Here is a 16120-nt window from a genome sequence, read left to right as displayed (position 1 = left end):
CAAAGTTTTCTCGGCTGTCCCATCTGTACCCTCAGAGCTTATAGATCTCCGAAGTCGTGACATTATTCTGTAGTAGGCGATGTTAGGAACAAGCAGATTTCTCAGTGTTGGAAAAATAAATGGAGGTTTTTAAAACTGCTGCCTTCTCGTCCTGTGGGGATACGTTTTGCCGCAGATACGCTTTTACCTCTGAATGTTGCTGGACCCACTGGAGTTATGAGTCTGGTAGTCGATATGCGAATATTGCCACATGCAGGCTAACCTTGCTACACATTGAACTGACATAAGACTGGCAACTTCAACCAAATACCCCACACTAAGCAGCAAGCTTTGCCAAATGTGGTGGTTAGGTTGCTTTGGTAGTGCTAGCCTACAGTTTGAGTAGCTGTTTTATGTAATGCTGTTAATGTATAGAGAGAAACGTACTTTTGTGCAACATCATTTCAGTGTGCAGTAGCTTGTAGCATGTACACTTCCAGTCCCAAGTTTTTCCAGTTTTTATTAACATTTTAAGCAGTTCAGGTCCAGTGAATAACCTGGTACAGAGGTAAACAGTAAACAGCAAAAGTAAAAAAAAAAAAGAAAATTAAACTGAAAACTCAAAAATTAATGTCGATTTCAGAGTTTTTCGGAGTTCAAGGCCTATTCTGGGATCACGTCATTGGCAAACATCTTACACCTGTTCGGCGGCAATGGAAGTAAATTAAGCTTTGAAAGTTGATGCAAACAATTCCTACAGGTGTCCCAACATTTATCATCACTTACAAACCCTCTGTCTGCACAAATCGGTGTTGGAACAGACTAAACTCTCATGTTGCACTGCAGGATGTAGTATATTGCTATTATAATGATAAGAAAAAGGCAATTAACAACGGAAAACAGACCACTGTAACCATTAAAAGTGTGCCATTGCAAAGAAAGACACAGAGTCAGTGAGGACAGTTTCAGGCACTTGGAAACTGGAGGAAAGTCTGATTGGAAAAGGTCTGGCAGACCCAAAGCCCCAACAGATCACAAGACAAATTTCTGAGGATCAGCTCAGTTTCAACTCTGAAGAGAAGCTTTGGGGCTGCAGGTTTGACAGGTCGAGTGGTAGTAAGAAAGCTGTGCTGGTCTGGGGCCAGATTGCTGGATACAGAGTCGGCAACTGGCAGCCTGAACCAAAAGGGCTGCCCAATTATTTTGACAGCAAAATGCAGTAAAAGTGGCTACTTTGAGTCATAAATTTGGATAAAATTTTGTTAAAACAATTCCATTATTTCTTTTGTCTCTCCAGTTGTTTTATGTAGTTTCAGAGTGTATTGAAACATTGAACTGTCTAAATATTCATAAACATGGAAAAATATCAGTGTTCCAAAACTTTTGGCCAGTAGTGTAGCTATATTCATATATTGACTACTAAACAATCTTGTAATTCAGAGAATCCAGTGACATTGTGCAAAAAAAACGTACACAGGGCAAAACATATCGGGTTTAGAACATTCTTGTTTAACACCGATCACGATAGCGGGGACCACTCGGTCCATTACGTGCTGTGGGTCTGCACTTTCTCTCCCCATTGTTTGCATGCTAAATGAATGAGGTAAACCAATGCGTAGACCAAAAATCAAAATTGTTTAATTTTTTTTTTATTTATTTTGTGAAGTTTTACTCAACAATCTTCATTGTTTGGCTGATAAACTGAATTATGGTGGACTATGGTTGTTTTATGGGCTGTGGCTTTCTATGTGCTCTTTATTAGCGAAATGAATCCAAGAAAACCTCACCTGAATCTGAAATCGCTTGCAACTGGCCACAACGGCCATCAGTGCTGATGTTAACTGTCTTTATTCTGCAAATTATTAATATGTGCTTATAATGCATCCTTTCAGATTAAGCCATAAACAGAAGGAAGCTGTAACCTTCCTGCTTGCTTCTTTCTCTGCAGGTCTACTCTTGTTCAGCAGATGGCACTATTAGACTGTGGGACTTCATTGATGGCATCCTTATCAAGGTAGAGTAAAGAAAAAAGTGTCAAAAGCTCAAATCTGGGTGTATTGACTTTAGAAAAACATCTTAATTTCTGTTTCATCCATTGTTTCTTTCTTTAGACGTTTGTTTTTGGATTCCCGATATTCTCTGTGTATGTCTCAGAGAAACATGTTGGAGTCATTTTTGTTACTATTCACATGGAAACTGAGAAACGTGGCGGTAAGTATTAGACTTAATCTGTCCTGATGTGATTGGCGTAGAGCGGTGGTTCTCAATCATGGCCTGCAGGTTATACTGTTTTTCCCTGGTCTAAAGTGCTGCTAGGGCAGGATAAGTTGTATGTGAAGAGATGAGGTAATGAAATTTTACTCAGGACGTCTGAAATGTTTATTTCTGATTCCCACAGGATAAGAATTCTTGGTATAAATTACGGGGGGTGGCGGTGGCTTGTCAATTTTACATTGTCATCACACCAAAAAGTTCCATATACATTATGTTTGGCTGCACAAGTAGAAAATGCATTCAGACATTTAATTTGATCGTAATTTGATTCACCCTAACCATCGACAGGGCTAAAGCCCTATTTAGGCTGGATTTGTTTTACCAGAGGAGCTCCAGTAACGTAATTTGACTGGTTGATTTGTAATGGATTAAGTAACTGTATAATTTCCCCAAATTACCTCAGGCAGCCCATATCGAAACATCAGCGTTTACGTCACGGTTATTGTAGGAGCCAAACGCAGACACGAGTAAAGAAGTTGCTTCAGCCACCACAGAATGTTGTTCAGCTCACACATTTATCATTCAAATTAAACAGGTCCAATCAAACGAACAACAAAAACTAACTCCCAGTTAATACCAGCATTAGCCTAGCGAAGAAGACTCATTCACCTGATTCACCAAATGACACCTGAAAGGACAGAAATCTCAGGGCCACTTCAGTAGGTGTGTTTACATGCACTCAGTAATCCAATCATAACCCGTTTCCTGCAGTTATCTGATTATTCGAATTGTCATGTAAACAGCATACTCTGATTTCTTAGATCAGAGTAAGGTCTAGAAATCTGATAAAGAGAGCTGGATTTTAGCTCAGTAATCAGATTTCTCAGTCCAAAGCAGAAATCCGATTACTGCCCGACTCATGTAGACCAAGAGTTTCCCCATTATCTGATTGCTTAAGTTCACGTAAACATGTTGATCGGATCACTCACAAAATCTGATTTTCTGCAGTTATCGGGTAATTAAGTGCATGTAAACGCACTCATTGTCACTCCCCTTATTAGGTCATCAGCAAAATGTCGATTATAGTATTATTATTATAATTTTTTTTATAATAAATTGTCTCTCAATCGACAAAAAAGGTGAGGTGTGATCGTCTGATACTGGGATTTGTTATTACATTACCATGAGGTCATTTCAAAAGGAGCTCTGATTTTGAAGAATTATGGAAGGCAGTTTTCTCTGGAATTATTACTTGGCAGACTTGTTAGAACTGAGGATATTGTACTGGAGTAAAACCAGCTGTGTTAAATTTCACCAGTAATTGCTCAAATTACACTGCTTCCTCAGGCAAAACGAATCCATCTTGAATAGGGCTCAGCACACCTGGTTCACTTCGGGATGGGTTAATAATAATAATACGTTTAACTTGTATAGCGCCTTTCACAAACCCAAGGACACTTTACAAATCAAGAAGAGTAAAGAGAAGAAAAAAGGAACGATTATAGCAGAGATTTGAAGGCAGACATAGTCAAGCAATTACAAAGAGTAGAAGGTAGAGAATTTGAGTTCGGGGGCAGCAGTGCTGAAAGATCTGCCATCCAAAGTAGAAAGTCTAGTTGAAGGAACTGTGAGGAGTCCAGAATTAGAAGATCAGAGAGAACGAGAGGGACAATATAATGAAATAAGATCAGAAAGGTATGTCGGAGCCAGACCATGTAGAGCCTTGAAGGTAAAAAGAAGGATTTTGTGCTTAATCCTAGAACTAATAAGAAGCCAGTGCAATTGAGTAATATGAGCTGTGCACTTTTGTGGAGGCAAGAACCCTGGCTGCTGAGTGAACAGTGATTTACAGTAAACAATGCGAGAGAAGATGAAAGCATTAATCAACATTTTAGGTGACCAGCTTAATGTGAGACTCAAAAGAGTGAGATGAATCAAGAAGACAGCCAATTAGTTCATTAGTTGCATTAAGTATGATGGGAGCAGGGAAAACTCTAGAATGTGCATGGCAGAGGAACTGTAGGCCCAGGATTGAGAACCACTGCTGTGGAGCAAGATTAGCTGGCATATTTTGGCGTGTTATGAGCCTTCATTGGCAAGTGATTGCTAGTTTTTGTGACCCTTTGCTGCATGATTTATGCTCAAGATGTGTTTGCAGACACAAGTTTCAAAGTCTGTGTTTGTGTCTCCAGAGAACTTCCAGTTGGTGGCCTTACATCTTCCCAAAGTGCCGGAGCAAGAGGTGGAAGCAAGAGAGATGTCTGCTGTTTTGTGTAATATCAGCTCCAACCCTGGTTCCACAGCCATGGGCCGAGGGGTGAGTGTTGTTAGGGCTGTTTTGGAGCACCTTGAGGTCTCTTGTATGGCCTCTGTTTAAGAGCTAGGCTTTGAGTACCTAAGTGGGTGGAATTCATGAATGAGAATAAATATGTTACATAAATATTGTTTGTAATGGGTTTGTTTGTTTAGTGCTTGTTCAAAGGAAGCCTGAGGAAGCTGTACAATATTTGTCCATGTAATTGTTTGCTGTTACAGCTTAACCATTAGGGGCTAAAACTCACCCTAGAACAACAGTCATGTTGTTATTTTTGTCATCTTGGAACATTTCATTGTGAAACTTGGGCAGGTTTTGCAAGGCATGAAAGTAAGATAAGTATGGAGTGATAATGTCCACTAGACTTAGGGACTCAGCATCTCTTTACTATAATAAGCGCAAACCTAAACTAGGGATGAGTCAGAACATTCAAATGTTCATGAATGTTTCATTAAATCAATATTAAATTAGCTTTTTAAATATGTAAATGAGCTTTTCAAAAAAGTTTTCGTATTTAAGAACCATGAGGTATCTGAACTCTGCCTCTTGCGTTTTAGACAGTTTCTGATGTGTTTAGTCCAAAGAAGGAAGCACAGAAAGACTACTGCAATCGGCTAAAGGCTGCCACACACTGTTATTGATTTGGCTTTTTGTCCCCCCCCCCACCCCAATAATGCCATACAAATTTGAATATCAAATTTGACTGAAATGCCCACCTCTAACCTAAACTAACATTTTTTTTTTTTAAACTCAAAGCTAAGATTTCAGAACAAACTGATTTTCTTGTACTTTGTCAAATGCATTTACGTGTTTTATTTTTGCTTGTTTGGTGAGGATGAGCACTGTGGCTGTATTGCTATCATATACTGTAGTTAGTCACAATATGCTGGTCTGAACGTATTGTGGGCATCGTCAGTTCTTAGAGAATCCTCACTAACTGCGTGTTTCATTACAAAGTGAGGATAATTGGCCCTGTTTAACTGGATTCAGTGCAGTATGGGAAACATTAAATGAAAATCATTGTATTCGTAGTTTTTGTTTTTTAAATGCAGCACTACAGGGTTTTGTCTTGTACCACCTTATCACTCCTCTGAAAACCTAATGTCTTGAAAATGTTTTCAAGTATTGCGATATTACATTTTTGCCATATTGTCGCAACCCTACTTATATATGGGGGCAGTCATAGGCTGGAGGATAGGAAATAAGTCTTGTGACCAGAAGGTCGCCAGTTCGATCCCCTTGGCCGACAGTGCGTTACTGAAGTGCCCTTGTGCAAGGCACCTAACCACCAGCTGCTCCCCGGGTGCTGCGGATAGGGCTGCCCACCGCCCCGGGCAAGTGTGCTCTCTGCCCCCTAGTGTGTGTGCATTCACTAGTGTGTATGTGGTGTTTCACTGCACGGATGGGTTAAAATGCGGAGGTGAAATTTCCCCGTTGTGGGACCAACCAACTAAACTATATATATTTTTATATTTGTTTGCAGGGTGAATATGTTGCCACTGTTGTGGGTCTCCAGCTCAGCGTGTATTTCTTCAGGAAGCAGAAGACGTACCGGTAAATCGCACACTAACAGTGATGCAGCTGTTCTTTTAATAGATCCTGTGAGGTCAAGGGCGTGCTAGAACATGCCCAGTCACAGTGCTTATTTACATGCCTCTGTCAGGGGGCCCATGTTTTCCTGTTTGACTCTTCCACAGTTTCCAATTACGCAGTTTCCAATTACCAAGGTGCCTTTTTTTGTGGACAGGGGAGTGACAAAGTCCGCTGTCTAATTCTCGTTTATTTTTAATGAAGGTTTTCCTTGAAGGCCACTGATAAGAAAGGTGCCAAAAACGCCTTCACGTGTGTAGCCTGTCATCCTAAGGATGACTGCATCGCTACTGGGCACGAAGACGGCAAGATCCGTCTCTGGTGAGTGAGTGGGTGGCAGATGTGAATCACTCAAATTAAGTTCCTCATTTGTTTTATTACAATGTATTTGCCCTGTTTTTCTGTTCATATAATACTATCCTATCAAGAAAAAAGTTGCTTTGTAAGGTCAGTGAACCGTTCTAAGCACCTGCTCGGGAGAAGGAAAAATAAAATTTAAAAAAAAAAAACACGTCTAAGTTTCACATGTTTGATTTCTCTATCTTTTTCCTCGTGAACAGGAGAAACTTCAATCAGAAAAAAGAGTACACATATTCCACTCAGCACTGGCACCACGATGCTGTGAGCGCCTTATGTTTTACCCCAGAAGGTACGATAACTTACTCACAAGCACTCTCTAGCTTTCACACGTCTTGGGAGGATTTTTTTTCTTCGTGGAATTTTTTCCGAATCTGGCTTTTAAGCAGCTCCTGTTCTCTTCTGCTACCTGATCCTTCTGTACAGGCATGCACCTGCTGAGTGGTGGCGTGGAGTCTGTGCTCGTCCAATGGCATTGTGACGAAGTGAACAAGAAGGATTTCCTTCCTCGTCTGGGCGGAGCCATCTCTCATATCTGTGTGTCTCCAGATGGACAGATGTACAGCACGAGCCACTCGGACAACAGTAAGAGCTTCAACGCATCAGCCGGCTCAATAGACAGAGGGGTTTACCAATATGATAACCGATAATAGCACCTCAGTGTGGTCGATAACATCAATAACCAGTCATTGTTCTTTCTCGTGCATTTTCTATAATCCAGTATGTGAAGTGCATTGAGCATGAAATTAGTTAAAGCTCTAAAGCCATTGATTCATTATGCAAAGTCATGACTAGCCTTGAGCTGGTAATTGATATTAGTCCTTACAAACATAGATTTTATTTTGGTGGTGTGCCAAAGTATATGGAGACCTGCCGAAGTATATTTCAACCATTTAAAACATTTTTTGGAAAAAACAGGCTTATTTTGTCCACTTCGTGAGTGTAGCTCAGGTCATAAGAGGTAAAGTGTGAGAGACTGAAGGAGGCAGAGTGAGAGAAAGTGGAGTGGAGGCGCCAGCAGGAGAATAAGCAGCGCTTACACTGCTACTACTAACTAGGACAAGAAACTAGCACAAGTGTCCTGGCTGAATTTGCTTTCTCTTCATTCGAAAGAATGCCAGGTTGCAGCTGCGCTAGTGATTTATCTAATATTTACTGAACAGATGAGTACTGAGAAATGTTTTAACAAGAAACCGCAAGGTAGCAGATGTAAATTCACAGAAACGTGCTTTGCGGCCAGTAAGCCTTAAACATTACTGAAATACAGTCTGAAGAAATAGCTCTTTATATTAGAAAAGTTCATTTGGTCATTTCTGTGGTTGATATATAAGTAAAAGGTGACATTTGAGTCTACTGCTGTCAAGCATGACACTTCAGTTCGCCGTTATTCCCCTGCAGAGTGTAAAAACATTCTTCAGTTGTCAACCTGCTGGAGCAAAATGGATCTAAATACTGTCTTTTATAGCACTCACACAGATGCCAAGTTAAAACTCAGACAAGCAACAAGTCAGACCATCTGTTTGTTTTTTTTATATATATATATATATATATATATATATATATATATATATATATATATATATATATAAATATAATGTGTGTGTACTTACAGTATGTACTTACTTAAAATTTGTATACATATATTTTATTTGACAGATTATAGTTTCACAGGGGAAAAATGCTCATACCCAAAAAAGACCAAGACCTAAATTAAGCACGTAAATATGTCTTACTGTTACAATTTGTTTGCTTTTGACATACCTGCTTAGTTTGTAAATGAAAATCTGTGATATTGTAATAGCTGATTGCAATCCTTGTTATAAATTACATGCATATAACATGTTATATGCATGTTATTAATTTATGCTTTAGGTTCATTGCCATGCCCCCCACCTCAGCACCACATTGTATTTTAAATCTCTGAGAACCTATTATTGTATATCATGATAATATAAATATTGTGTGAACATTATGCAAATGATCATTCTTTCATTTGCTTTAATGTGCCATGTACTTTTTTTTTTGGTTTTATTTTTTTTTTCTCCTTCAACTTGATGCTTTGAACGATGCCCAGCTCTAATTGTGCCATGAAAATTTAAGTTGTCCCTCTTTTCCCTCTAATCCCTGACAGAGATCAACATCATTCATTGCAGCCTGAAACTGTCGGCGGTGATTCAGGGCCTGGTCAAAGGTGTGCAGTTACAGCCTTTTTTTTTTTTACTTTACTGTGACTCAGCTAAACGATTCCCTGCCTGTAACCTTAGCTCTTTTCCTCTGTTTCTCTTTCAGGAAACATTTGGACGGATCTGATGATCGACCCACGCACCAGGGCTCTGGTGATGAATGGAAGGCCGGGACACCTTCAGTTCTACTCTCTACAGCAGGACAAGCAGCTTTACAGTGTAAGCATGCAAGAGCAAACACAAGGGGCAGGTTACCTTGACTCCTGGCTACAGTGACCCTGTGTTGTGATTCAGCCCAAATGTCTTTGCATCAACAGCTTCCCGCTCCCTTGCAACATCATTTTGCTTAAGAATTCATTACAACCAAGAAGTTGTCAAGTTCGTTAAGAGTTCACTTGCTTCTTGTTAAGTGGGTCAGCTGGCAGCAAGCACATGCCTGAAGATGATTGGAAAGAAAACAGTTGTTATGGAAGCCTAAGAAACATTTAATGAGAAATTTTCGGTTCCGTCTTCTAATGATTGACACTAGCTGTTTTACGTGCATACAGTAATCTAAGTCCTTAGTTTAGGGAACTGGACTGAAACAAAAATTTTGGCATTGCATCACAGTGTGCTTTTCTGAGCACATTTTGGATGTCACCAGTACTTACAAAACAGCAACCACCTGTTTCATTAGAGCATAATTATCCATCCATCCATCCATCATCTAAACCGCTTTTCCTTCTGGGTCGCGGTGGGTGCTGGAGCCTATCCCAGCTGTCATTGGGCGGAAGGCAGGATAGAGCATAATTAGTCCTGCTTAATTTGATTTAGTGCGGCACAGTATGTGAAACGTTTCATAAAAAACGTATTCATAGTTTTCCATAGCATTTTTTTAAAGGACTCGTATCATTGAAAACTGAAACTTTCTCACATATTTTACATAAAGGAGTTTGGAGTAATACGAAAGCATAGTTTCAAAACGTACCGCTCGCTCCCTAGTCCATACAGTCCATCCATGGAAACTAAGCTGCAAAAAGAGGGTAATGTGTATGCGCTGTTTGTGTGAAGTCATAAAAACCAATGCATTATATATTTGCAGCCTACAGTAGTTTAGCTCTGCCCGCTCATGCTGAAGTTTTCAGGAGTGCTTCAGGGCAGACTGCTTTCTGAATGAAGCAAAATACAGTGCAGCTAGTCGTTACAGAGCCTGTTTACATATATAAGTCTTAAAGGTACAGTAGCAAAAACAGCCTGTTTAATAAGAGATAAAGAGAGAAAATGATCATGTAAAAATTATGACTGTTTTCACACACAAACTCACAAAAATGACCATTCAAATATAGCAGTAATGAATACTTTTTCCAGACCTTAGACCTTTTTCTAGAGCTTATCAAACCACAGAAAAACTAAACATCGTGACACGTCAAGCAATGAAATATCTTGATTTTATACTTTGGCTATATCACTCACCCCTCATGGTCTAAAAGTCTGTTTATAGTCTTTTTTTTATGTGCATGCCAGTACAGTCTTACCTATAATGTATTCCACCCTCTTCGTGACGCACCTAAGTTTACACGCATATGATGTGGATTTCTTTTAAAATGTTCTCTTCCTCCACTCCGTAATAAGAGCTGGTTTATAAATCGCTTACGCATGTTTTTGTGTCATAAAGCTGTCATAAAATGTTGCATAAATTCCATGTCAGAATCTGTGCACTGATGTAAGCATTTACATGTCCAAATCTATCTCCAGTAGTCTGGCAAATATTCACCTGGGCCACATTTTAATAGCCGTGAGCTTAAGTTGACCTTAGTTGGACAAGGACAAACAACCTGTATTGTTTACATGATCGTATCTTGGATAGACAAGCAGGCTTAGGGCCGTCACGCACCAAAATAAATTTATTTGTGCAGTTTATTTAGACAAATTATTTAGTACATGTGTATAACTGACGATATCTTCCACACCAAATGTGTGTGTTTGGGTTTTTTTGTTTTTTTTTGTTTTTTTAATATATATGAACCAGCTGACCAATCACTGCCCTCTCTGGCATTGTCATAGCAACAACTAAACTGACAAATTGGCTGTGTCCCAGCAATCTTGAACTTTTTATTAAATGTCAAAAGGATCAGAGTCTCCAAAACCAGCTCAAACAGGGCTGAACCTGGCTGTGAACATCTGAACCATGTGCAGAAGCACTCAGAGTTTCAGCTTCTGAATGAGGTGATGAAGCTCTTCACACTGTTTTCACTTTAAAGTAGAAAGTAGCCCAATCTCCCTGTTTACGCTATGTGTGAGGAGTCAAGGATACCCAATTGTACTTTGTCAGGTGTGGAAGTGTGTCTCCAGAAATCCACTTAAAGTTGGCTGAGATCCCAGCTTTGTTTGGAAGCACTCATAAAGTTTTATCTCCTTAACTAGGTGGTGAAACTCTCCGTTCTCCTATTGCTTTCCTAAAATGTAAAGCATCCGTTACAAAGTCAGTTTGACTGTTTCACGAGAAGCAAAGGTGTCTTTTTGCTAGACATTGTGCCCATTTTTTCGGTGTGTAACCGCCTTTATGCTCATATCGAACCATTGCTATGTTTACATTGTTGGGCATAACCAAATTAAATCACTGTGAAAATGCCTCTTAGAGCCCTTCCTAAACATCACAGTGAAAATGTATTCACTTCAAATGCTGTGTTGGTTCCCTGGGTCTAAACAGAACAGTGTTCCTTTAAAACTTTCACACTGCTACAAGCTGCTGCTCATTACATGGGGAAGTGTATAAAGCGTGAATGGTCACATGCATCGGATCCAGGGGTCCACTGAAAAGTGAAACTTGTTGTAAGCATCTTGCGATCACATGAGCTGTAGAGCCATTTAATGTGAACCCGTCTAGTCAAGGCTCTCACGGTGCATGAAATCCATGTGAAAGCAAGTTTTTGCAGAAGTCCGCAAACCTTTTCAGAGCCACACCTTCACTCTTGCTGTCGCTGTCTATTTTTGCTTAATGGAAACAAACCATGGTTATGAAAGATTAAATGAAGGAGTCATTCTTAAACGTAAAATTGTCATGTTGTATCAGGATTATCTCATGACCTCCAGGTTGAGAATCACTGTGCAGATGGAAATATACAGTGGTTAACTTTCAGCAGTAGGACTGTGTCTGTTTATAGACATAGGTCTCCCTATGAGCTCCGTAACGGCTCTCCACCTGCATCTTAAGAGGTCTCTCTTCCCACCACAAATAAATCTCCATCTTCGTTCACAGTGGTGGTTGCTTATCATGTACTGGCTAGCATTTTTGAGTCATGCTCAGAGGTGTTGGTAGTTTTTGATGCCATTTTTTCTTCTCTACCAAAAGTTCAGTCTTCTATTTTTATAAAATAAACATAATTAAGGCACAAGTTTATTCAAATGATTCAGAAGCATTTAGGTGTAAAGTTTAATGTTGGGTAAAACTCCAAAATGTGTTTTTAACTGTGGCTTTGAACTTGTTTGGAACAATGATCCATATACTCCTCTTTAGTTACTGATTTAAAGTCTTCAGTATTGCTGTTGGACACGCTGCCCTACATACAGACACAAACACTGTTACGCTGATAAAGACTCTTCACGCTATAGTCACCTACCATTTTAAATCGGTTTTGAGAACTGAAATGTAATGTTTACAGACTCATACGTAGTTACATTTACTGTAGTCTGTCTCTCCAGCTCTCTGAAAGCCTGACTGTTATGAAGGAGCTACTGATGCTGCTGTTTCAGAATCAGTTTTGACAGCTTATGCACACTAAACGTTAACATGAATGATATTACCGCTCAAACACTGAAGTAATTAGACATGGTCATGTCAGTTAACTTACACAGGAAAACAGAAATACGATTAATTTCTGTTTTCTGATGGATGTTCTCACATTAAACTGTCAGCACCTGTAATATATTTTAATTCTCCCAGTCATTAAAGTAACAGCGTGGTCATAGAGTGACATCACGTGAGACAGAGGAATAGTGTGGTGTGCTTGTAAAGGCTGGGAATCAAACCCCAGTCTGCCAAGTGGAGGTAAATGCTATTATCCACTGTGCTATATCTACCCCCTAAATAGGAGGAATTTATGATTCCTGATATGTAAAATAATGTATAATAGCATCTGAGCCAATTTGAAAAGGTTTATCTTTTAAAACCTATTCAGATCTAATTTTTAAAGCCTGAAATCTTCAGAGTATTTAAATTTATTCATGTTTTCCCCCTGCAGCTGGACATTGTGCAGCAGGAGTACATCAATCAGGAAGGACTGGACCAGTTTGAGGTGATGAAGGCAGCATTCAGTGTCGGAGGCACTTGGCTGGCGACGGTAGAGGAGAGGGGACGCAACACATCAGATCTGGAGTTTTCTCTGAAACTTTGGGGCTACAATGAGAAAGCTCAAAGGTACACCGGTTATGAAATGCTTATTTGAAATGATCTGCACCCTGTTTATTTTGACCATGTGTAAAGAGTTCTCTAATAAGGCACCTTGATCTGAAATTCATCATTCAAGGAGGTCATGCTTTGGAAGTAATCCATCTGTTTTCTGACTAGTATCAAAAAAACCTTAACAGTACAGTACCACAGTATTTCCTTATGAAAGTCTTTTTTTCCCCTTTGCCCTGAACTGTACTGTACCTGTCTGTACCTCCCTAGCTTTGAGCTGAACACCACCATAACGACCGCCCACCAGGACAGGATTACGTACATGTGCTTCAGCCCCTCCACAGAGACCACCATGCTGGTGACCACAGCCTGGGACAACCAGTTTAAAGTCTGGCTACTGGGACCAGACTCGGACACACAGAGTGAGTCACGCCCTACAGATGCTGATTTACACACCAGAGCTGGATTTTCCAAGAATGCAAAAGCCTCTGTAACAGTCATTGTTATTGTGTTCATAGCGAGCTTTGCGATTAATCACATTTTGTGCAAATTTGATGGACAAATTAAGCTTCATCTGAATGTATTAATTACTTTTAATAATTTAATAACATTATTTGCTTTGTGTGAACGCACATGAAAAGCCTGTGACGTCCTTCAAAAAAAGATATAGTTTTTCTATTTATCACCAGCGTTCAGTGAGGCCTACAGTGGCTGCATGTTCCAGCCAGTGAGTGTGTAAATCCTATACATCATATATACAGTCAATGGTTAAAAATCCTCAGATTGTAGCCTCTCACTCTCGTTCGTACTGCTCGTGGATTCTTGTTTCAGTAGGGGCTCTCTTTCCAGGTTGACATTCCTTTTGTTAGGTTTGCTCCTGGTTTTATCGAAGGTGCTGAATGTATCAAAAGGTATATTTAAAAGCTGTTTAGATGTGGATTCTGTCATATGATTAATTCAAAGGGTCAAACTAGGAAAATGCACCAACTACTGTAAAGAAAAAAATGAATGTTGTTCATTTTTTCACATTACGCTCCGGCCTCACACACTTAAAGTGATGGTTCTTCAAGGATTCTGAACCATGAACACTCAAAGAACCTTTTGCATGATTAAAAAGTTCTTTGCATCATGAAAGTGTTCTTCAGATTGGCTGAGAATGTGCTGTAGATGATTCTATATAGAACCTTTTTGACCACTCAAAGAACCTTGTTAACAGCACCAAAAAGGGTTCTTCTTTTGTTATAAGCTTTTTGGTGCTGTATACAAGGTTCTTTGGGTGTTCGTGGTTCTATATAGAACCATTTTCTTTACTCAAGAACCATTTTTTATGGTTATCATTGTAAGAGTGTAATTTAAATATATATATTTTTTGAAGTATTAGATGTGATTACAAAAAAAGAAATAGATGTGTTAATCTTATTGCAAGAATTCATTAAATGACAGGCTTGTTTCTTTTCTTTGTTCAGTATTTACTATTATATTTTTCTTTAGTTCATCTTTCTTTATTAGTATTGCTCTTCTTGCGTTATTGTTTTGCTCCTCTGGTGTTGTCCAGACCGGACGGAGGATGAGTACCCTTTTGAGTCTTGGTTCATCTCAGGGTTTCGTTGTCTTGCTCTTAGGGAGTTTTCCTTGCCACTGCCATCCTTGGCTTGCTCTGTTGGGGCCTCGACCCAGATTTTCTAGCATTTTTAATTCAGGCCCATTGAAAAAAGCACTATATAGATACATTTGAATGAGTGGTTGAATTGTGACACTTATGTTTTTACATGGGTCATAAAATGTTCAGGCAATTTTCCTGTCCACATTTTACCTTCATGCCTTGTGTAACTCCATTCTGGCTCTTGCCCCACAGCTTTTGCTTGAAGCACAGCACTGCAGATCTGCATGGCGTGCACTGGAGGTTTTTGTGTGCGCTTGAGGTTGTGGAAGCCCCTCCACAAGCTTCTCGTTACTTGTTCAATCCTTCTCTGCTTCTCTATGCAAATGCATTCATGTGCATCTTCACAGAAGTATAAGGTGTGAAGCTGTTGAGAAGCTATTGATTTGACTGCAGTGGATAACAAAGGCTGTTCTGCTGTAGAGGGTTTGGGAAATGTAGCCATGTTGATTTTGCATTAGCACAGACACAGAGACCTCATTCCAGTCCAAATTGGATCGATCGCTTGTTCACTTCCCCTACTCCCTTCCTCTCAGAAGAGCTGTAAAACATTGATAAACAAAGCTGCTGTTTCTGAACATAATGGTCCTTAAAGTTGTTCTTGTTTTGGCTACAAGTTAATGAGTTGTATCTGATCTTTATTTATGAAGTGAAAGGTGTGAATAAAGATAACGGCTCCAGTCAAACTGATTTTTGGTAAAGTAGAAGCTAATAAGGCAAGTGAGACAGAGTTTCATTTTTCTGAACTGGAATTATGCCCCCCCCCAATACTGACCTCAGCTTTTTCTTGTTTGTGCTGTAGAGGAGCAGGCGTCCTGGTCATGTGACTATGTGGGCAGCTACCATGGCCTGCAGCCCACTAACTGCTGTTTCTCCAGTGACGGCTCTCTTCTGGCTGTAAGCTTCAAGGAGGTGGTGACCATCTGGAGTTCAGACACGTGGGGGCTTTTGACCACGCTGTGCCAGCCCCCAGGGCCTATCAGGTGAGGCCTACATCACAAACAAGGTGCTTGTTGAAAATGGCACAGCACAAGGGTTGGCACAGAATGCCACAGGCAGTGTTGCTCAGCACTCTCTACAAAGGCTGAAGAAACAGTTTGGCCGAAAACAAATTTGCACACCTCAAATATAGTTGGTCATTCCACACATTTAGTGTCTAAAGTTTGCTTCTTTAGTTTTGCACTGGAGCAATGAAGCTAACAAGTAACGAAATCTTATATATCACTTTGCAGACTAGATTGCCTAAAATATGTACAAACTGCCTAGTTAAGTAGTCTCATGTAGTACTTTATCATAATGAGACTGTATAATATTCTGTTATGTAAGAAAAAAGAGGACAGAATTCAGGCTCTGAGATGACTGCTGCTACTGTTTTAGTTGTATCAGTCTTGTGTGTTTTTGCACATTTTTATAGATAATCCTGTCAAACAGTGTGAGAAACCACA

General features: G+C 39.7%; 1 protein-coding gene across 1 annotated transcript in view; it reads left to right on the top strand.

Annotated features, from left to right (window-relative positions):
• The window catches only part of wdr75 (WD repeat domain 75), a 30357-nt gene that overhangs the window by 2053 nt on the left and 12184 nt on the right, over positions 1–16120 (top strand). The window contains exons 3-14 of the mRNA XM_036585314.1: positions 1928–1993; positions 2091–2190; positions 4386–4510; positions 5991–6061; positions 6302–6418; positions 6658–6746; positions 6881–7039; positions 8586–8645; positions 8744–8856; positions 12858–13033; positions 13286–13437; positions 15478–15658. Of these exons, the coding sequence (XP_036441207.1) occupies positions 1928–1993; positions 2091–2190; positions 4386–4510; positions 5991–6061; positions 6302–6418; positions 6658–6746; positions 6881–7039; positions 8586–8645; positions 8744–8856; positions 12858–13033; positions 13286–13437; positions 15478–15658 (1409 nt within the window). The remainder of the gene's footprint in view (positions 1–1927; positions 1994–2090; positions 2191–4385; positions 4511–5990; positions 6062–6301; positions 6419–6657; positions 6747–6880; positions 7040–8585; positions 8646–8743; positions 8857–12857; positions 13034–13285; positions 13438–15477; positions 15659–16120) is intronic.

This window comes from Colossoma macropomum, unplaced genomic scaffold (assembly GCF_904425465.1).
Source record: "Colossoma macropomum unplaced genomic scaffold, Colossoma_macropomum, whole genome shotgun sequence".
NCBI lineage: Eukaryota > Metazoa > Chordata > Actinopteri > Characiformes > Serrasalmidae > Colossoma > Colossoma macropomum.
The sequence above is the reverse complement of the archived record's forward strand: the minus strand, read 5'-3'. Positions and strand labels throughout refer to the sequence as shown.